The 24,420-nt window shown below is 33.3% G+C and overlaps 2 protein-coding genes across 2 annotated transcripts; both read left to right on the plus strand.

Annotated features, from left to right (window-relative positions):
* The first annotated feature begins 5,326 nt into the window (after nucleotides 1-5,326).
* LOC145095535 (uncharacterized) lies at nucleotides 5,327-6,895 on the plus strand. Its single transcript, XM_079033392.1, has one exon. The coding sequence runs from the start codon at nucleotides 5,327-5,329 to the stop codon at nucleotides 6,893-6,895; it is 1,569 nt and encodes a 522-aa protein (XP_078889518.1).
* Nucleotides 6,896-12,740: 5,845 nt separating this feature from the next.
* On the plus strand, nucleotides 12,741-17,269 carry LOC145095536 (uncharacterized). Its single transcript, XM_079033394.1, has 6 exons — nucleotides 12,741-12,831; nucleotides 13,500-14,803; nucleotides 15,405-15,798; nucleotides 15,941-16,148; nucleotides 16,666-16,684; nucleotides 17,219-17,269. The coding sequence occupies exons 1-6, from the start codon at nucleotides 12,741-12,743 to the stop codon at nucleotides 17,267-17,269; spliced, it is 2,067 nt and encodes a 688-aa protein (XP_078889520.1).
* The last annotated feature ends 7,151 nt before the right edge of the window (nucleotides 17,270-24,420 follow it).

The raw sequence follows: 24,420 nt of genomic DNA on the forward strand, positions 1-24,420 counted from the left end.
CAAATGAGTGTTTACATTGTTGAATTAGTAAGAGGTAGACAACTATGACATTTTTGTGAAAATTAATGTTTTATTTATTATGTTTGTTTTTTTTTAATAATGTAAACGAGCTTATCATTAATGTTTGATAATAATATTAACACATTTTTTATCAACAATAGCCCACCAATTCTTGTCACTAGTCAACTTTAATTGGGATTAGATTTCCAATTTTCTAAGGTTGTCTCCAATGGAATTAAACTTTAAAATTTTAATGAATCTTCCTATTATTATCTTATTTTACGTTTTAGACAAATTTATTAATTAAAGCTGCATATTCTTTTAAATTTTACAAAATTGAATAAATTATTATATCAGCATCTTAATTTTGATTTTTTATCATATTTATATATCATTATTTTATAAATCATTATTGTCTAGAAATATCATATTACATTAATTAAAAATTTATTAAGTAGAAGAATGAAGTATAAAAGCATAAATCCTAAAAAAGCAAATACCAAAAAGAAAAGCTGATATATTTTACACAGTTGGAGTATAAAAACGTAAATCATTATTGGTAAACCGGTCATAAGGGTACAATGTGAACAGTTTCAATAGTTTAGTGGCAGATTGATAATGAAAAAAAAAATGTAGTGACTAAATGTGAACAAAGTTAAAAATTCATTACCCTTTCAAGTCATTATCTCTTATTCCAATGACATATAAAATGGCATAACACTTTTAACGTTGCAACATCCTTTCAAATTCAACTTTTAACCAATTAATGCTATTATCGCATTATACTTTTAACTTAACAAAGACATTTCATGTTTACATTATGCTTTTCTAAAGTATATTGGTATTTTTTTTAACTGTTTTTACCATGGTTGCAGAAATCGGGATTAATCGGCGATTAATAGTGGATTAATCGTTTGGCGTTCTCCAACCGTCAAGTATTAGGGCATTAATTGGAAATTTAGGATTAATCGGGTTTGGCGGGATTAATCGGCCTTGGCGGGATTAATAGGTCAAAAAAAGTCAAAAAAAAGTCAAAAAATTTTAAAAAATTCAAAAAACCAACTTTTTTTTTACTCCAAAATTTTCAAAATTTCAAAGTTTCAAATATTATATCAAAATGTTCATATTTTCGTATTTCTATATTTCCAAATTATAATTTTTCTTATTTTCTAATTTTGAAGTACTTTTTTTAAGATATATTAATATTTATTTAATTTTAATATTTTATTAATAATCTATGGTCCCCGATTAATCCTCGATTAATCCCCGCCAAGACCGATTAATCCCTTAACATCAGTAGACCGTCGAACTATCGTCAAACGATTTGTACAACCTTGGTTTTTACAGATCAATATAACATAGACATTTATGCCCTTGGGCCAAATTTGGTCATAAATTGCTTCAAAACACATGATTGTAGGTCGTTGTCTCTTATTCCTAGGCATATCCATTTATAAGCAACCAAGAATAAGGGGATCTTCTAAGTTTTACATCTAAAACTATTGATATCAAAGTCTTTATATGGTATCAGAGCTCGGCTTAAATCTCTCTTCGCCAAGTTCTTCTCAGTCTTCATCCCAATTCATCCAAAATCTCTGATCAAAATTGCAGCCCACTCGTCTTTCTTGGTTAACCCATCCATGAAAAACCTTACAGCTGTAACATTCCCTACAACCCTAAAACTAAACTCATCTAATTTCCTGGCCTGGAAAACTCAAGTTCAGGCGCTGATCTACAGTCTTGATCTCTTTAAATTTCTCGATGGCTCTCACCCTAAGCCGTCACCTACTATTAATACCAATGGAAAGCAAGTTCCTCATGACGACTATCCAAAATGGTTCCGACAAGACAGGCTAATTTTTTGTGCTCTTGTTGGGAGTCTCTCTGAAGCGATAGTCCCAATAATCCAAGGTTTTGATTCTTCTCGTGATGCTTGGGAAATCTTGGAGAAAACCTATGCCTCTCTTAGTCGTGGTCACATAAAACAGCTAAAACATTGGCTGAAACAAACTACAAAACTTCCAACACAATCTGTTTCTGACTACATGCGATAGATCAAAACTATCACGGATGAATTGGCAATCCTAGGAAAGAAGATGGATAATGAAGACATCATTGACACCATTCTTGATGGCCTCGATCAATCATAATACAAACTCATTGATGCAATTCATGCTAGATATACTCTGATCTCATTCAACAAATTACATGAGAAACTAATTAATCATGAGCTTTCTCTGGCCCAACAAACTCAGGTCACTGGACTTCACCAACCAGCAGTTGTGTTTCACATGCAACAGAACCATCGGCAAGGTTCCGGCCATCGTTCCTGGCCGCCCAAGAACGAAAATGTGTCTTCTGCCCATTACAGTAGTTCTCCTCATCATGGACAAGGCATATTGCCCACTCCAAATTCTAATGTCCATTCTAATGTAGGTTCAAAACCAATTCTTGGCAAGTGCCAATGGTGCCATAAAAAAGGGCACTCTCTCACACACTATTAATCGTTCAAGAAGATGCATCCCAAGATCATTCCTCCACCGTATGAGCGTAACATGCAAACAAAACATGTTCAAGTCAACACCATGGGACTAGTTTTGGGTGCATTTCATGCATTCATTTTGTAGTTTTAGTTCATAAAAGTGCATTGCATTTAGGTTTAAACTCATGCATTTTGCATATTTTTCGGGATTTTTTCATGATGCAATTCCATTCACACACTTTTATGATATTTCAGGGATTTTTGAAGGTTGGATCTTGATGGAGGAAGTTATAAAGAGTTGGAGACAAAGTTTCAGAAGTTTTGGAGCATTGAAGAGAGAAAGAATGAAGAAATAGAGAATTTGGCTTCACAGGAGTTTACATAGCCGTGTAAATGATAGCTTATAATTTACACAGGCCGTGTAAACGTATATACAAGAGCATTCTACTTCGAAGGCCTAGAAGGATTGAGCATTCTACTTTTCTTGTTTACACGGCTGTGTAAATGGCACCCTTTAATTTACACGGGCCATGTAAACGTCTCGACGATTTTTAAAGAAGTTCTACTCTCATATAATTCAGACAATCAGTTTAGTGGGAAGTTAGGTCGGATTTTGGGCAGAGAGAAGGCGATTTTCAAAGCCTTTGGAAGTAGATTAACACTTGGAAACACTTTAATTTCCTTTTTGTAAGTCAATTTGAAGTTTAAACTTGTTTGATTTGTAGTTCAACCTAGACATGTGTGGTTGATTTCATTATCATTTCCGAATCCGAATTCTTAAGTGTGTGTTATTAGGTTGTAACTTGAATTTGATTTGTGTTTAACATCTAGTAATCTTTGATTTGATCTTAATCATGTGTTTGGTTGGTTCTTTTTTTCACTTGATCAGTGAATTAGGGTTCTAGTCAATCTAGTTACTCAAATTATGAAATTCGTATATGTTTTATGATTTGATGTTAGTAACACACTTACTTGGTTGTAATTAGATCAAAATTAGTGCAATCAAAGATTAAATGTTTATATTCCCAAGCTTAAGAGGAATGTTAAACATTGTTGGTAATTAGTGCAAGAACTTAATGTCATTTAATGATTTGATGCAAGAACTTATTTTAATTGAATCAATTAAATGAAGTTTTATTTGAAGAACTTGTTTTGAATAAAATATCTTTTGCCAATTTTGGATATTAGAGTTTATTAATATCTAACTTACCAACCTAGATTGAACATGAGTTATAATCATATTACATGTTTCAACATAATACATGTATAAGAGTCAGAATCAGAAATGTACTTCTTTTACTGCGTTTTGTTATCAATCTTTCATATTTATGAAGTTTAATTCAAGTTCAAACACAATCCCCCATTTTAATATTATTTGTATATTGTATGAAAATATGGCAAGATAAAAAGTCATGTATTCCTGTGGACCGACCCTACTTACCCTATACTATCTTTAGTATAAGAAATAACAACGATTTGAGCTTTATTAATATTATTTTATCCCATTATTTGTTGGTTTAACAGCCAAACAAATTGGCATCGTTGCCAGGGATACGGTAGTACTAATTGTTTATGCCAAGATCTTTTCGCACAGGTACACCTTTACCAGTTGATTTGGAGATAGAAAAATCTGCTAAACAAAGAAGGAAGCAAGCCAGACTTTTAAAGAAACAACAACAATCCAGAGCTTCTTCATCAAATCCATCAACCCCATCTTCACCTTTACCTGAATATGAAACCTTTATCCTTACTCCTACCATGGGAGACAACCATGGTCAAAATCCTCCACATCCACCACCTGAACGAACCTTTAGACAATGGGCCACTCAAGATGTCACCCAGCAACCTTTGTGCATAAATTACCCTACAACAATCAACTTTGAACTCAAGTCTGGACTCATCCATTTGTTACCCTCATTTCGTGGTCTTGAGAATGAAGACCCACATAAATTCCTTAAGGAATTTCATGTTGTTTGTGTGGGTATGAAGCCGCATGAAGTTACAGAAGATCAAATCAAGTTAAGGGCATTCCCTTTTGCTTTACAAGATTAAGCCAAGGAGTGGTTATATGACTTACCACCGGGGTCAGTCACAACATGGAATGAACTTGCAAGGATGTTTCTGGATAAATATTTTCCAGAAATGAGAGCTTCAGCTTTACGCAGAGAGATAATTGGTATCAAGAAACAAAAAAGAGAAGCCTTGCATACTTATTGGGAACGGTTCAAGAAATTATGCTCAAGATGTTCACAACATGGGATTATAGAATATCAGTTGTTGCAGTATTTTTGTGAAGGAATGTCATCTTGGGATAGGAGATTACTTAATGCATCAAGTGGTGGATCTATAGTTGATAAGACTCCAATAGAAATCACAGTTCTTATCAAGAACATGGCAGAAGATTCCAAGCATACAGTCCAAGAAGAAGAATTGTACAATGATACACCAAGAGGAGTGAAAGAAATTTCAACCCCAAAAATTGAAAGTCAACTTTCTGAGTTGCCTAAGATAGTGATGATGCTTGCAAAGGACAAGGGCATGCAACCACCAATAGTTAGAGCTTGTGGTATTTGTACACAAGTTGGACATCCCACTGATATGTGCCCAATGTTACAAGAAGATGTAGAGCCAGTTCAAGCTATGGGATTTTCAAGTCAACAACAAGGGAACTTCCAGCCAAGAAGCAATTTAAATTGGCATCAACCTAATGCCAATTTTCAGCCAAGACCACCACCTTATCAACCAAGACCCCCATTTCAAAATCAAATGCATCACCAACAAAGTTATCAACCACATTTCCAGCCAACTCAACCCCCTCATTAATCTTAATTGCAACCTCAAAACATGCATCAAGGAAGTAGTTCAAGCAGATCAGGAATGTCTTTGGAAGACATTGTTAAGAGTTTAGCCACAAGTACTCAAACATTTCAAAATGAGACCAAGGCGAGCATCAAGACTTTGGAGCAACAAATGACTCAACTCGCCACTTCTATGAGTAAATTGGAGTCACAAGGCAAACTACCCGCGCAAACCGAGAAGAATCCAAAACATAGTGCATGTGCCATCACTTTGAGGAATGGCAAAGAACATGAAGGTCCTAAAATGATTGAAGAAGAAGAAGAAGAGATGGAGCTAGAGAAAGAAGACGAAAAGTCAAAAACACCCTCAAAGCAAGTTCCTATTGAAGCAAAAGTCACTCCTCCTCCATTTCCTTCAAGATTAAACAAGTCAAAGCGTGAAAGGGAAGATAATGAAATCATGGACATGTTCAGGAAGGTTGAGGTAAATATTCCTCTTATTGATGTCATCAAACAAGTCCCTAGGTATGCTAAATTCCTTAAGGAATTATGTACATCCAAGAAAAAGTTGAAAGAGAATGAAACTGTTAAAGTAGGAGAAAATGTGTCTGTAGTGTTACAAAAAAGACTACCTCAAAAATGTAAGGATCCGGGTGTTTTCACGGTTCCTTGCAAATTAGGTAATCTTCATGTTCCAAGAGCTATGCTAGACCTTGGAGCTTCTATCAATGTTTTGCCATATTCCATCTTTAAAACTTTAAATATTGGCACATTGAAGAAGACCGGGGTAATCATTCAATTGGTTGATAGATCTTTAGTACATCCCAAAGGTGTGCTAGAAGATATGTTAGTCCAAGTGAATGAACTAGTGTTTCCAGCAGATTTTTATGTCCTTGACATGGATGATGATGACTCACCAAATTTGAGCTCAATTCTTCTAGGAAGACCCTTTTTGAAAACAGCCAGGATGAAAATTGATGTTTATGATGGTACATTGTCCATGGAATTTGATGGGGAGGTGATAAATTTCAATATTTATGATGCTATGAGATATCCAAGTGATATTTCATCTTTGAATTTTATGGATGTCACTGAACCATTGACAGAGGAGTGTTTTGATTTGTTTAATCTTGATGTGTTAGCTCTCATTTTAGACAGGAATCTTCAAAAGGAAAGAGTGGAAAAACTTGCCAATCAATTTACAATTGATAAAGAGATTATGGAGGTTGTGTCTTGCATGGATGAGAAGAAGAAAATGAGGTTTGATGTTCCAAAGCTGAAAATACAAATGTCTAATGAGAAACTTGTTCCTTCTATTGTGCAGGCACCAGAATTGGAGCTCAAAACTTTACCCGAGCATCTCAAGTATGCATATCTTAGAGATAAAGAAACTTTGCCAGTGATCATCTCCACCAAGCTGTCAACAAAAGAAGAGGAAGAGCTTGTCACCACTTTGAAAGACTATAATGATGCTATTGCGTGGACTATAGCTGACATCAAAGAGCTAAGTCCTTCACTTTGCATGCACAAAATCCTTATGGAAGAAGACTACAAGCCTTCCCGAGAAGCTCAAAGGCGTTTGAATCCTCCAATGATGGAGGTAGTGAAGAAATAAATTTTGAAGTTGTTGAATGCAGGGATGATCTACCGTATTTCAGATAGCAAGTGGGTAAGTCCAGTCCAAGTTGTGCCCAAGAATACAAGTATTACCGTTACAATGAATGACCAAGGTGAGTTAGTCCCCACTTGTGTGCAAAACGGGTGGAGAGTTTGCATTGATTATAGAAGACTCAATTCCTCAACCCAGAAAGACCATTTCCCACTTCCCTTCATTGATCAAATGTTGGAAAGGTTAGCGGGAAAAACACATTATAGTTGCTTGGATGGGTATTTCGGTTTCCATCAAATACCCGTTGCACCCGAGGACCAAGAAAAAACTACTTTCACATGTCCCTTCGGAACATTTGCATATAGGCGAATGCCTTTTGGACTTTGCAATGCTCCAGCCACTTTTCAAAGGTGCATGGTAAGTATTTTTTCGGAATTTGTTGAGGAAATCATTGAAGTTTTTATGGACGACTTCACAGTTTATGGTAATTCTTTTCATGAGTGTTTGGGTAATTTGAAAAAGATTTTGCAAAGATGTATTGAGACCAATCTTGTTTTGAATTATGAAAAGTGTCACTTTGTGGTTGACAAAGGTCTCATATTAGGTCATATTGTTTCCTCTAAGGGTCTAGAAGTAGACAAAGCAAAAATAGATGTCATAAAATCTTTACCTTATCCCACTTGTGTTCGTGAGGTACGCTCATTTATTGGTCATGCAGGATTTTATAGAAGGTTTACCAAAGATTTTTCCAAGATATCTCGTCCCATGTGTGAGCTCCTACAAAAAGATGCAGAATTCGAATTTTCCAAAGAGTGCAAGCAAGCTTTTGATCAGTTGAAAGAGTTGTTGATAACAACACCAATACTTCAATCATCGGGTTGGAGTTTACCTTTTGAAATCATGTGTGATGCCAGCAATCATGCAGTTGGTGCAATGTTAGGGCAAAGAAAAGACCGTGTTCCTAATGTCATTTACTATGCTTCAAAAACACTTGATAGTGCACAAGCCAACTACTCAACAACTGAAAAATAATTGCAATCTATTGTCTTTGCTTTAGACAAATTTCGTCAATACGTATTAGGTTCTAAAGTCATTGTTTATTCTGATCATGCAGATATTAGGTATCTACTTGCAAAGAAGGATTCGAAGCCTAGACTCATTCGATGGGTATTACTCTTGCAAGAGTTTGACATTGAAATCAAAGACAAGAGCGGAAAGTCAAATCTTGTAGCTGATCATCTTAGCAGGATTGTTTCTCCTGATAACTCAACTCCCATTCATGATGCATTTCCCGATGAGAACCTATTTTCAGCAAAAGTTGCCCCGTGGTATGCCGATATTGTGAACTACATTGTCACAAATTAGTTTCCACCAGATTTGACTCGATGGCAAAAAGACAAGATCAAGAAAGAAGCCAAGAGATATGTTTGGGATGAGCCATATTTGTGGAAATATTGTGCTGACCAAATGATTAGACGATGTGTGGATCAATATGAGGTACCTTCTATCTTAACATTTTGTCACTCTTATGCTTGTGGAGGACATTTTGGTCCTCAAAGGACTGCAAGAAAAGTTTTAGAGAGTGGATTTTACTGGCCAAGTATTTTCCATGACTTTTATGTCTTTTGTTCAAGCTGTGATAAATGTCAACGGATGGTGTAACGCCCCATTCTAAGAGTAATTATTCATGGATCCCCGGGATCAAGAGTAAGGTCGTTTTAGTCTTTTTGGGCAATGGGTTTTATCCGAGGAGGTTTCGGACCGGTGTATGTTGATAGAAGCATAGTGCTTCTCGCCACCTTCGCATGGATATAAAGTTCGTCGGGAACGGGCTTAGAATAAAGGAGTTATGACATTTTGAAGATATTGACATTTATAGCCCTTAATGGGAAAAGTTGATAAGGAAGGCCAAGTATGAGAATGGGACACGCTGGGTACGCCCAGCGTAGGCTGGGTTACGCTTAGCGTAATTGGGTAAATGAACACGGGTCTGTGGGGGTGTATGCCCAGCGTACGTCCAGAGTCTTTAAACCCTAATTGAGGGTGAGCCACTATATAAGGAACATAATGGCTCAAAACCTAGCCTCATTATCAGTCTCCCCAACCTCAGAGAAACCCTAGAACGCCTCACCCTTCCTTTTTGTGAGATCTTGACCTTGGGAAGCTCATTTTGGAGGTTTAAGCTTGGAAGAGGAAAAAAGGAAGTTGTCAAAGAGGAACTTGGGAAGTTGAAACTTTTAGATTTGGAATAACATCATCTTCTGGAGCCCTTTTGTGGTATAAAGTCTCTTGCTTGACATTTATTTTGTGTGGATCTAGGTGTTATGAAGTTTTAACATCTTTCTTGTCCCAAAAGCCTCATCTTGATGCATGATTCGAGTTGGGTGTGATTAGCTGTCCTTTTAGACCTTAGGAGAGGTATTGAGTAAGAAAAATAAGGTCCCAAGGGCTTTGGTTGTCTCATATGTGATATAGATGGGCCTTAATGGATTAAGACCTTGAGTTAAGAGCTTTATGGACGTCCCAAGTGATAAAGTTTGAGACTTTTTGGATCCTAGGCATGTTTGGTCGATGGATCTGAAGTTTGGGCTTTAGAGCTTAAACCATTAAGGACTTATGATGACTTTGAGTTCAGCAGGTTTACGCCCCGCGTAAAGTGATGTACGCCCAGCGTACTCACCATTCTGCCTGTACGCTTAGCGTACATGGGAGGTACGCCCCGCGTACTCTGTCTGCATGGATCATGAGTTTTTGGGCCATAGTTTGGGGCATGTTTGGGTATTTGGGCCTTAGTCGGCCATCAGAAATCATATTTTATGGACCAAGGATTTTATGGTGGGCTTAGGTTGAGGCCCATTAAGGGATTGGGCCCAATGTAGCAAATTGGGCCATTGGTGGGTCACTAGTGGGCTTGAGAAGCTTACCTAGTGTTGGGCCCTTCATATTCTAGTGTGGGGCCTTAGTCTCGGACCCGTTTGAGTTAAGGGTAAATTGGTCAATTTACCCCTTGGAACGATATTGTGCTTGGGCTAATGGTTATGTTGTTGCTTTGGATAGTTCGGGATTTTTGGTGAGATGGTGGTTCGGGCATCTGCTTCTACAGTCAGAGTTTTGGCAGTTGCGAGGTGAGTTATCTTCACTATATCGACAGGGTCCATGGCACCAAGGCCGACCCTTTATCGGATTGTAATCCGGGTATTGTTGTTATGTTATTGCTTGCTTTGCTTGCATCCTGGTAGTTAGGATGGTATATGCTAGTGACCGGTTAGGTCGGTATCCTGGTTGGATGATGTTATGTTATGTGATCTGCTAGATCGGTTTGATTGTATGTGAATTGTTATATGATTGAATGTTTATGTGCACATGGTTGTTGGACTGGAGTTGGGTTGAGGCGGGTCCTGCTCTGTGCTGTAGGCCAACATACCCAGGGCGGACCGGTTATCCCGAAGGCCCAACGAGTGGTCTGGATAGGCTGTAGGCCCCAAGTGGGCAGACCAGACGTGCCGAGGCTCGGAGAATGGACCAGGCTGACTGAAGGCCAGGTGCGGGCGGACCAGTCATACTGTAGACTCAGAGAGTGGACCAGGTGGATTGAAGGCCTGGTGTGGGCGGACCAATCGCACTGTAGACTCGATGTATATGGCTAGACTCGGAGGGTGGACCAGGTGGATTGAAGGCCCGGTATGGCGGACCAGTCACACAGTAGGCCCCGTTCCACTCCCAACAGAGACTCATTGGTCGATCGTGCTAGAAGCTAATCATCCTCGCTTCGACATTTATCCTCCCTCCGATGCCTCTTCTTTTACATTGAATATGATTCCATGACTTTGGTGAAAGAGAAAACTCGAACCCTAATCAACCTCGCCATGTAATCGATTCACTTTTCCGCATTTTAAAGGTACAAGAAGGAACAGAAGGCAATACTTGGTTTTGCCCTAAATTTTCAGAATTTTAGTCTTTATTGATATATCCGTGTTTCATTTTGTTTGTGTTATTGCAGACCCTAATCTGCATTTCTTTTTTACATTTGGTTATTTGCAACACTTAGATGAACATCCAACTCCATGAAGACAATTCTATACAGCATACAGTCGCACTTACAAGGAAGGTTAATTAGGGACTGTCTAAAGACAACTACGCTTGGTGGCATGCTTGTTTATCACAGGTTTCTCGCCACTATTAATTTTGATTTGTAAATTTTTGTAGTCTGGAATCTGGATACTAAAATTTAGTGGAAATAGTAAATTGAATGACACGACAAGTTAAAATAGAGAACCAAGATAACATGGAATTCTATGCTAAGTGGGTAAGATACAAATAAGGAAAATACGACAGCTGGTTAATGAATATCCTGAGAGAGTAGTATCCGGACATTTTTCCGTGAGTGGATCATAAGATTATATTTTATTGGTATGTGTGTTAATTTGTTTATGTGATTACATGACATTTGTTGTAGAATTTTTCACCCATTTTCACAATAACTCCTTAAGTGGTCAGATTCTTTTGGAACTTTCTAACTTATCAATACCAATGCACTTGTGAGGAATATTCTCTCTCTCTCTCTCTCTCTCTCTCTCTCTCATGTGCTCTGAAGATGCGTTTGTTACACTGGACTAGATGGGATGACCAGACAAGCTTTCTAGAGCTATTTGGATGATGAGGATGCTAATCCAAGTGGTGATGACAACAATCCTTGCCGATCAACCCTTTTTGTGTCTTTTTCTTTGTGATTTGCTGGTTTGGAAGAACATCTGCAATAGACAAGGTATTCTTCTTTTAGAACTATAATGTTAATCTGGAATTTAGATAAATGCTCAAATTCTTTTTGGCCTGCTTCCCTTTTACGATAATGAGCTCCATGATGATTCACTTTCTCTATTTTGATCTTTTTAGAACCTGTTTGATAATTTTTTAGAAATGGTATGTAGCGGTTATGGATTCTGGCAATTAAGCAAGTGGGTATACAAGTTTTCTAATGTCATTATTATTATTATTATTATTATTATTATTATTATTATTATTATCTTTTTTTAATCAAGTTGTTTCTCATGGATTTGGGTATACTATCGTTTTAAACATCAAATATGTGATAATTTGGCATACATATTAACTGTTTGATGGAATGCCTGAAGTAGAAGATAAACTAATAAAATCCAAGCAAGCAAGATGGATTCATAGAATTAGATAATAAACGAAATAAAAAATATTATAAATGGACGATATGGTTTCATGTAATTAAACACTCCTATTAATCACATCATGTTTACTCAAGTAAAACTTCTAAGACTTTAAGAATTAAATCATGCTCTGACAAGCATATGTTTCTAGAAAGCGATGTCCATTATGGTTTTGCATAATGATAAAAACTTAAATTTGTTTTTGTTTGTTTGTTTAGTATGGTCATGATGACCAAGGCACTACAAGGATTGAGCCCTATGGAGACGATACTTATCCAGACGACATATGTGACACTTATCCGACGACATGTCGTTGTGATGGGGATCCGATTGTACCAAATAATGTGGATACAGAGGAGTAGTGCCCAAACAAAGCTATTTTATTTATGTCAAGTCTTTTATTTATTTTTCCAATATTTAGTTTCCTAAATTATAAGTTATAGACTTCGTCTAGGTTACGTTTACTAGCATTATATAAACAGGTCAAAGACTATTCTTTTGGCAGAGGTTATTTTTCTTTAATACAAAAGAGTCAGAGAAGAGTTTCTCTATCTATTTGTGTTCTTGCGTCTGATACGCGTAGTATCCCCAAGTTTTCATTGTGTCAGCCAAAACATAACCCAATTTGTCTAAATTTGTAGCTGTCGCTACATTAGTTGGTATCAGAGACCTCGATGGCCGGAGAAGAAGACGACTCTATTCGAATTGCAAGGATGGAACAAACAATGCTCACTTTTCAGCAATCACTACAAGCGATCACAGAAGGTTTAACAGGCCCTCACTGCTGCGCAAAACCGGAACAATCAAAATAACCCACCCAATCAACAACCAAATCACCAGCAACCAAATCGGCAAAGGAATCAACCGGAAGAAGAGCGACTGAGACAACAAGAACAGGGTCGTTTTGGGGAGAATTCTGATTTGGAAGATGACAACGGTGATGAAGAGGTAAGAGGGGGTCGATTTGGAAGGCGCAAGGACAACCGAGACTTCGATTACAAGCAACGAGCCAAGGATGTTCCATCGTTCAACGGTTCCATGAACATCGAAGATTTCTTAGATTGGAAAAGTGAACTAGAATTTTTTTTTTCAATTCTATGAGATTCCAATGGAGAAGTGAGTCACGTTGGTGGCTTATAAGCTTAAAGGGGGAGCCCAAAATTGGTGGAAAAACTTACAAATCAATCGGGAACGACAAGGTAAGTTACCTATTTCTAATTGGGATCGTATGGAACGAGAGTTAGATAGACGATTTTTGCCCCCTAATCATGATCAAATGTTGTTTACTATGTTCCAACAATGCATGCAAGGACACCATACAATAGAAGTATATACTTCTGAATTTCATAGGTTATTTTCCAGAAATAGCTTGTCCGAAACAGAATCATAGCAAGTTTCTCGATTTATTAATGGACTACGTCCCAATATTTAAGACAGGATTTCTTTAGTTCCTGTTTACAGCTTAGATGATGCCTACAATTTAGCAATTCAAGCAGAATCCCAAATCCTCAAGAATAAACAAACATGGAACACTAATATACTCGTACCAAACCACCCTCCACCACATTCCCTGCACCTGTCATTGAAGATACTCAACCAATTACCAAAACTACTACCTTGGACCACGGGAAAAGTATTGCCACATCATCTACACCCCACCAAAACTATGGCTAACCCTTATACTCGACCAATAGCAGGAAAATGTCTTAAATGTGGGGTTCGTGGTCACCGCTCGAGTGATTGCAGGGCCTTGGCCAAAGTATATTTAACCACCAGGGAGGATGAGTTGCAAGAAGAAGGTAGCAACACCGAGACCGAAGAAGAGGTCGCAGAAGTATGTTACCCAGCGGATGAGGCCTCTTGGGACGATCATACAGCAAAAAATTGGGTGATTTGTCGCATCCTATTAGCTCCTAAAGAACCCAAGAAACCATCACAACGACATACTCTTTTCTGTACCCGTTGTGTTGTGCATCAAAAGATCTTTGATGTCATCATTGACAATGGAAGTACTGAGAAAATTGTATCACACGACATTGTTCACCGTTTAAACTTACCCACCACAAAACATCCCAACCCTTATAAAATAGGGTGGATCAAATCGGTTGGGGACATTCAAGTCACTGAACAGTGCAAAATTCCTTTTTCTATTGGTAAATATCAGGACGAAGTAACGTTTGATATTGTAGACATGGATGCTTGTCACATCCTACTCGGACGACCTTGGGAGTTTGATCTAAATGCAATACAAAAAGGAAGGGATAACACATATACATTCACATTTAACGAAGTTAAAATGATGCTTGTTCCTTTGAAAGAACATGTGCCCTTAGTTACTAAACCAACAACTACTACAAAGAACAACCTGATAATTCTGGCCCATCGCGACTTTGAGGAAGAAATCAAGAGTAATTCAGTAATTTATGCAGTCATAGCTATCGGTACGATACAAGAAGGCATACATAACGACATTCCTAATAAGTTATTACCTCTTATGCACGAATTTCAATTCTTAGTTCCTGACGAATTACCATCTGAGTTACCTCCCCTGCGTGATATCCAACATCACATCGATTTTGTTCCGGGTGCGAAGCTCCCTAATTTGGTGCATTATAGGATGAGTCCTAAAGAACACTTGATATTACAGGAACAAGTGGAAGATTTATTGCACAAAGGGCTGATTCGTGAAAGTATGATTCTGTGCGCTGTTCTGGCATTGTTAGTCCAAAGAAAGATGGTAGTTGGCGCATGTGTGTTGATAGTCAGACCATTAATAAAATTACCGTCGCATATCGTTTTCCTATTCCTCGTCTCGATGATATGCTTGACATGTAGGAAGGATCAAAATTCTTTTCTAAACTTGATCTCTGCAGCGGATATCATCAGATTTGCATTAGACCCGGTGACGAGTGGAAAATGGCTTTTAAAACCAAGGAAGGGTTGTATGAATGGTTGGTCATGCCATTTGGTCTTTCTAATGCTCCAAGCACTTTTTCACGGCTCATGAATAAAGTGATCAAACCTTTTCTTGGATCTTTTGTCATCGTATACTTTCACGATATCCTCATTTATAGTAAAACCGAGGATGATCATCTCGTCCATTTGCGGGGGGTTCTCTCCGTTCTCGCCACAAATAAACTCTATCTTCATCTCAAAAAGTGTACTTTCCTGACTGATCATTTTGTTATTTTTGGGTTTTATGATCACCTCAACTGGCATTCGAGTGGATGATGAGAAGGTTCGTGCTATTCGCGACTGGCCGATTCCACCCACACTTAGTGAAGTTCGAAGCTTTTATGGTTTGGCCACTTTTTATCGCCAATTTGTTGTAATTTTAGCAGCATCATGGTCCCAATCACTCAATGCATGAAAAGGGTCAACTTCAGTGGGGTGATGAGGCCACTCGTAGTTTAAATCTTATTAAAGATAAATTAACCACAACTCCTTTATTAGTTTTGCCCAACTTTGATAAAGTCTTCACTTTAGAGTGTGATGCCTCGATTGTTGGTATTGGTGCCATCTTATCTCAAGACAACAAACCTGTTGCATTTTTTAATGAGAAGCTAAGTGCCGCAAGACAGAAATGGACAACATACGAACTGGAGTTTTATGCCATTTTTCATTCGATACAACATTGGGAACAATATTTGTTTTATAAAGAGTTTATTCTCTACACTGGTCATCAGGCATTAAAATACTTCAATAATCAACAAAAGATCAATCGAATGCATGGTAATGGATCTCTTATCTTCAGCGTTTTTCTTTCGTCTTAAAGCTCAAATCTGGGGAGCAAAATAAGGTCGTTGATGCCTTAAGTAGACGTGTTGAATTATTAGTTATTTTAAAAGTATCATTGGTTTTGATCATTTGAAAGAGTTGTATGCTAATGATGATCATTTCAAACAAATGTGGAACGAACCACTCAAACCACCGATGCTTAAGCTCAATGGTTATTTATTTTATAATAACCGTCTATGTATCCCTCGTACTTCTTTACGTGAAGAACTTATCCGTGAACTACATGGAGGTGATTTAGGCGGTCATTTTGGAAGGGACAATACTTTTGCTTTACTTGAAGAACGGTACTATTGGCCCAATTAAGACATGATGTTGGGAGATTTGTTGCAAAATGTCTTGTTTGTCAATCCGCCAAGGGACAAGCTCAGAATACAGGTTTATACACCCCTCTTCCCATTCCTGATGGTTCCTGGGAAGACATCTCTATGGACTTTGTGCTTGGTTTACCAATGACATCTAGGGGTAATGATTCGGTCTTTGTGGTCGTTGATAGGTTCTCTAAAATGGCGCATTTTATTCCTTGTAAAAAGACGGATGACGCTTCTAATGTTGCTATGCTATTTTTTCAAGAAGTAGTTCGCCTTCATGGTGTTCCTTCCAAGTTTCCTAAATTATAAGTTATAGACTTCTTCTAGGTTACGTTTAGTAGCATTATATAAACAGGTCAAAGACTATTCTTTTGGCAGAGGTTATTTTTCTTTAATACAAAAGAGTCAGAGAAGAGTTTCTCTATCTATTTGTGTTATCCCCAAGTTTTCATTGTGTTCGACAAAACATAACCCAATTTTTCTAAATCTTTAGTTGTCGCTGCATCATGTTGGTAAATAACCATTTACATGTTTGTCTCCTTTAAGTTATATCCAACAGACTAGATGTATATGTTCATACAAAGAAAAATGATTGAAGAGGCTAAAGTTGCAAGTAGTGAGTATATAAGCACATAGAAGTTTGTTTGTTCCATAACCAAAACTTCAATGGATCATGATAGCAAGTATCAATTTTGAAAAAGAGGTAACGGTAATAGATGCCCAATAACGAAAATGTAATATGTATGACTTTAGTTTTTGCTTTTTGTTGTCATTTTTTCTATAATATTGATAAAGCTTTTTAATTTTTTATTAAAATGTTTTAACCAGTAAATTTTTAGAATGCAAGTCATATGCTCTTTATTTTGAGTGATTTTTAAAGCAAACTATACACTTCTGGATTTGGATACTACTTGGGCTTATAGCTTTTAAAATTAAAGGAATTTGAGAGATCTATTTTTGGAGAAACACTTGACTTTCTTTAAATTCAGATTTTGAGTTTTTTACACTAGTAATATATTTTTTTTATTGTTTTGCATTTATCTTAGGTAGAGCCTGAATGCATCAGGAGAAAGAAGAAAGATGAGCCTTTGAACTAGGAAGACAATAAAATAATGACGGGGATTGTCCATCTAGCATCCTACTCGACTTATTCTTGATGTGTGCAACAAGCAACCAATTTCCTCTTTTGCATATTTTCTAGCCAAATGGTGTTAAGATCTACTTTGTTTCATCACAGATTATAAAGATGAAGGTATGCAATTAACCATTTATCAAACCATATAAAGATTCATGTGTCCTATGTCATGACCTTTGTTGTTGAATCTACATGTCACAACAACATCCACAAATATCCATTAAGAATGTAGTAATAATGAATCACTTTCTCTTTCAATTAAATAACTTGTCAATTAGTTATCTGATGTTAATATTAACACCAAACATGTTATAAAGGATGCATGAGCAAAAAATATTGTTTAGAGTCCCAAATACTTCTAATTCATGCGTAATTTTTTAGGTCATATAGAACGCTAAAAGGAAATTAAAGATGGTGTCTCATGATTAATCTCATTATCCTTTTAGCGTTCAACAAATGATTATGAGCTTTCTAATAATATGAAAATATCTACCAAGAACTTACAATAGGCTTCCACATATTTGTTGATTATTACAATTTACTTCCATTTTCATTTTCTTATTCACGCATTGTACATTGAAAATTCATCTCTTTATAGTATTGTTTTTTTCACTTTTTTGGTTATTAGCACAATACACTTTAGACAACGGTACATGAATACTCAAATTACCCTCTGTGGGCCGTGTTAAGCACGGACCTCAAACATACCTAGTATATATATATATATATATATATATATATATATATATATATATATATATATATATATATATATATTGACACACACATAATACAAAACCATTTTGACTATTAATTTTTACTATTTTATTTTTATTTTAATTTTAAAAGTTATAAATATCATCGTCTTAATAATTTTATTGTTTGCTGAATATATACAATGCACCAGATGTTATTAATGTCCATAAATATCATCGTCCTAATTGTTTTTGTCTTTTATATGTTTAGCTTAAAACATCTTCAATGGCAAACTCATAATTCATTCAAAATGATTGTAAATTCATAATGCTATTAATTTTAACTTCTAGATAAATAACATCTCTAATGTTTATCCTCTTTCAATAGTTTTCTTTAATAAAATTTTAATTAATTTAACTATATTTTTCTAAAATGTTTTATAATAACATCAAATTTATTTAGTCACGTCATCTTTTAACATAAAATATTGAGGCGACAAATAAAACAATAGTAGAAATAAAACTATATGGGATCAAGAATTTATAAAGCTAAAAATTTTAAATATTAAAAAGAAAAAAAAAATGTTAAAGTTATACAAATAATAAAAATATTATATGTTATAAATTTGTATTTTATAAATTAGATACCATTTGATATTTCATAGACATATTTAAATAGTAAATATATAAAACTACTAAACATTAAAAAAAAATAATTAAAAATAAAGCTGAAATACGATTAAAAATTGAAGTCTTACTTAAATATAAAAATGATTGACCGCTTAATATATTTAATTATTTAGTATTCAATAAAAAAACAAATGAATTATGTGTGTAATGATATTAATTAGTTGATAAAAAACAATGCTATTAGTAACTTATAAAACAATTATCATTTCATTTTGTTCTTAAAAACTCCATTTGAATTTACTTTTGTTTATGTATTTTTGTTATTTTTTTTTTGACTATTTAATAATTTTATTTATTTATTTATATATTTATTTATTATTATTATTATTAATGAATTATATTTTATTGTTTTTAAAATATTTGTTTTTTAGAAAACATTTTTTTCATCTATTTTGTATCGTTATTTTTATGAATGATTGATATATATATATATATATATATATATATATATATATATATATATATATATATATATCCTATCCTAATAAAACAGTACAAAATTGCCATGAGGCAATTGCTCAGCCCTCCCCAATGTGTCTTTTCTTGCTCAAATTGTCTAACTGAAAGTCCAAAATTACTCTTCAAGAAGATACTATCTTCCTTTTATTTGGTGCATGAAATCCGGTATTTTCAAAATTTGTATCTTGATTTTGTTCCTGATTTCCTGCAATTGAGCAATCATCAATAAATCAGCACGTTAATAAAAAAATAAGGATTCAATCTCCAAATTTCAATCATTCTTCTATCGACTTCGTATATAACTGGAACGTACATTCAATTGTTTTCGTTATTTTCTTGATTCTAAAAGCAAGTATTAGTTTGATCAATCATTTAATTCTGCCTTCTTAACCTAGCATAATAAATGATATTCAGAAACAATTTTTACATGATGTGGTGATAGAAAACTGAAATTTGATGTTGCACTCTATGTGTTTGATAAAATGTCATTGAAAATATTTTTTTCTTATCAAACACTATTACACTCATTTAGTAATCTACCCTAATAAATAATAATAATTTTGCCACATGTCATTCTCTCATTTAATTGACCACATGTCATTTTGTCATAATTTTGAAATATATTGATTTTCCACTTGTCATTTATTTCATTTTTCATTTTTAATTAATCATTAATTTAGTTTCCATAAATTAAACCTACCATAACTATTAATTTTAAATTCTAAACTTTAAATTTCAATTTCAATTTCAAATAAATTTACAGTTTAAACCTTTGTGTTTAACATTTTGTTATAGTTAATCATTTTAATACACGAGTTTGATAACTAAATACAAAATTTTAATTAATTTATTTTTTGCATGTTTTTTCTCATAATTTTCAAATTCAAATAAACTTCCAATTTAATTGTTCATATTTAACATTTTCTTTTAATCAACCCGTATAATATACGGGTCTTACAACTAGTGTCGAATAAGTGAAGTGAACATTGTATTTCTTTTATTTGTATTCCAGTTCTTCACTTATTTTGTTTTGTCATCATGAAATAACTTTACAAAATGTATTTGGGTGTGTGTCTCTAATGTGTGTGTTCGGTGTTCATCAAAGAGGGGAGAAATTTTTTATGATTTTGGTTTTACCATTTTGGATAGTGGTATGTTTTCCATAAGATAGCATCAAAAGATTATATTCTTAAAATTTTGGGATCGAATCAATATTATACTACATGATCTGGTTTTGGATCAAATTAATATTGTACTATCCAAGCATAGGTTTTATGGGGAACATGATACAATTAAGAGTGGTACATGAATAACTTTGTTGAGTTGTGTATTTTGACTATCAATATTGTTTAGGATTTGTTTCTTTAGAAAGTGTTACGAACGATTCTAAGGGTTTTCATTTCTATCATATTTTTCTACAGCGATAATAGTTTGTTGGAAAGGAGAATTCAGTTGAGAAAAGTGATGAGAAGGTACAAAAATAGAGAGCATGAACTTGCCGGTGGTAATCAGAAATTGATGCTAGGATAGATGATGTGAGAAATGGTGAGTGCAAGTTGTGCTTTTTTGTATTTTTTATTTTTCCCTGATATCAATATGTGGTAACCATGAAAAGTTTATTTCTTAAACAGTCGAACTTATAATGTTTTAATTATGAATGAATATACTTAAGTGACTAAATGTTGAAACTAATTAATTAACTCATTTCTCACCACCAAATGCATTTTGTATAAATTTCATTCCGATATCTAACATTAGAGAAAGCAATAGGTTACTGTTTCATTTTTATTTCATATTTTCACCCCTATTTTACTTCACAGTTTTCATTTTTATTCCATAAATTGCAAGTCCAAATTGGGATGGTAGAAATCATTTCTACCTTTTTAACTTGATCATACCTAACCTTTTTAGTTCATAATTTATCATAAATGGTATCTCATTGCAGCATCAGAAAGTTAAACCACTTTTGATTATTTTTTTTATATTTTATATTTAGCCCTTTTTTCATATCTCAAAGTGTGAAGACATCTTTAATCTATTTTAAACTCCATTTATCAAGACACCTCTATGTTAAATAAATAAAAAAACAACAATCTACTTTTAACTTATTTTCTATAATAGCATTCTATTTAAATTTTCCCTGTTACAACATTATATTTCGTAAAAAAATCTACCCAATTTAGCAATGTTCACTAAAGTTGTGATTTTATTTTTCTGAATATAACTACAATTTTATTATTATATTTTATTTTGTTTTAATGATTTTATTATGTTCAATTTTTTGTAGGGATTTTATTCTTCTCACTCGTATGATTTACAACATGCATATGAATTCCATGCAATATATATTGGGTTGCAGGTCATCGAAATTGCTAATTCTCAATATAATTATCATATAATGTGAGATATAATACTCACTCCGTGGTTTTCCTAATTTTGTTCTTTGCTTTCCTTGAAAAAGAGTGGCAAACTCGATGAATTATAATTTCAAGTAACGCCCGTTTACCATTTTTATATTAATTGTTTTGGAATTGTGATTTTTTCTATACATGTTATATTCCACAAGGGATTAGCTAACTTAAATTTTTGAATCAGAAATATCATACATATTTTGTTTTGAAGTTCTTTGGAATACAAAATGTTTCAAAAAATGTAATCAACGATAGCAAACTATTTGATGTCTGCCGAAAAAAAAAACTAATCGATAAAAGAATCCATTCGCCGAAAAGAAATTATTCACTTTCCTGTTACTAGGGTTGTTCACTATTCCGATAAAACCAAATTATCCAAGGACAATTCGGATTAGCCTATTCGATTCGGATAATCGGATTTTTGATTTGGTTTTTAGCAAAATCCAATCATTATTTTAGTTTTCGGTTGGTTTTGGTTTATAAAAGAAAAAAAAATAGTCCATAAAAACCAAATAACAATTTATCATTTTCTTATTTATATATATTTTTGTTTTTAATATACTTCTTTTAAATATTTATTAAATGTAAGTTAATTTTTAAATAGATTCGAAAATATTACCCAATAAAAACCCTAAATATGTACTTCTCGGTGTTTTTATCTATAGAATATTAAATAATAACATATTTTTCTTAAAGGTTATTCTTAAATTTTAATTCATAACTAAACAATTTACTTTTGTTTAGTGTTGCCTAACATTCAAGTTATATAATTTTTAAATGTTCCGTCTCTTGAAAACCGAATTGTAAAAACCGATCCAACCGAATTGTAATTTGGTTGGTTCAGATCAGATTTGAATTTAGTTTGAACGGTCGGATCCATGTTTTGAAAACCAAAATCTATTTGGATTCACTTACGGACGGATCAAACTGATCCATCCAAACGAACACTCATACGTTGTTACTAACAAATCATATAACTTTACAAATAAATCTTTGTTTCCAAATCTATAATTAATATTTATACTTTTGAAATTTCAATATTTTTTTTTCGTTTTGTCACCCGTGGATATTACAGGTTGTAACCTAGTATATATATAACGTAATACGAAACCATTTCGACTACTAGTTTTTACTTATTTAGCATTATTATAATTTTTAAAGTTAGTAATGTCATCACTTAATCATTTTGTTGTTTGTTGAATATGTAAGTTGCACCACATGTTATAAATGTCCTAATGTTTTTTTTTTTCATTTAGATAGTCCATGTGATGGATGAGTTTAAGGCTAAACGTAATACTAAACCATTTCGACTACTAGTTTTTACTTATTTAGCTTTATTATAATTTTTATAGTTAGCAATGTCATCACTTAATCATTTTGTTGCTTGTTGAATATGTAAATTGCACCACATGTTATTAATGTCCTAATTTTTTTTTTCATTTAGATAATCCATGTGATGGATGAGTTTAAGGCTAAAGGTGATGCTAGGCGAAGGATGATGTTGATGTGATTTGTATCGATATTTTGACGAACGATTATATATATATATATATATATATATATATATATATATATATATATATATATATATATATATATATATATATATATATATCAAGTTTGTGAAAAATGTTCGTCGATAGCTAGTCTATAGACTGTGATTATTAGATTAATCGGTTAGATGGAGATTAAGTGTCATATTAATTTATGACCATTAATTGCTAATTTGTTAAATTTCGAAAATTGAAGTCGACTAATATCATAATAAAGTTCGTAAATTCCATATTATATATATATATATATATATATATATATATATATATATATATATATATATATATATATATATATAGAAACACACCAAACCATTTTGACTATTATTTTAATTTTAATTTTAAAATTTATAAATGTCATTGTCTTAAAATTTTATTGTTTTCTGAAGATATACATTGAACCGCATGTTATTAATGTTTTAGTGTTTTTTTTAATGTTTTTAGTTTAAAACGTCTCCAATAGCAAATTCATATTATCATTCAAAACAATTGTTAACTTATTCTTATATTAACTTTATTAAATAAAATCTCTAATGCTTAACATCTTTCAATAGTTTTTTTTTATAAATATCTAAACAATTTATCCATATTTTCTAGGATATTTTATAATACCCTCAGATTTATTTAGTCATGTTTTATAGACATGTCGTCTTTTAATATAAAATAGTGAGCATATAAATAAACAAAAGTATAAATACAACTATATGGGGTCAATAATTTATAAATTAAAAAATTTTAAATACAAAAAAAGAAAAAACAAAAAAGTTGTGAAAGTTATAAATATATTGAAAATATTACATGTTATAAATTTGTACTTTATAAACAAAATACCATTTGGTGTTTAACACACATATTTAATTAGTAAATAAAAGAAATACTAAATGTTAAAATATAATTAAGTAAAAACTGAAATGTAATTAAAAGTTGAAGTGTTAATTAAATATAAAAAACATATTTACCGCTCAATATATTCGGTAATCGATAAAAATTAAAAAAAAATTTAAAAAAAATCGTGTGTCTAATGATATCGAGTATTTAACAAAAAAAAAATATTGTTATTAATAAGTTATAAAATGAATTATCGTTTAGTTTGTTCTCTTAAAAACCCCTTTTGATTTGAAATTTATTTTTTTATTGTTGTTTTTTTGTCTTTCTATTTATTTATTATGAATTTAATATATATATATATATATATATATATATATATATATATATATATATATATATATATATATATATATATATATATATATATATATATATATATATATATATATGAGTGTCCGAAATGATAATGATGAACCG

The sequence above is a fragment of the Lactuca serriola genome, chromosome 3, assembly GCF_051521515.1.
Source record: "Lactuca serriola cultivar US96UC23 chromosome 3, Lser_US96UC23_V15, whole genome shotgun sequence".
In the NCBI taxonomy this organism is placed as follows: Eukaryota; Viridiplantae; Streptophyta; class Magnoliopsida; order Asterales; family Asteraceae; genus Lactuca; species Lactuca serriola.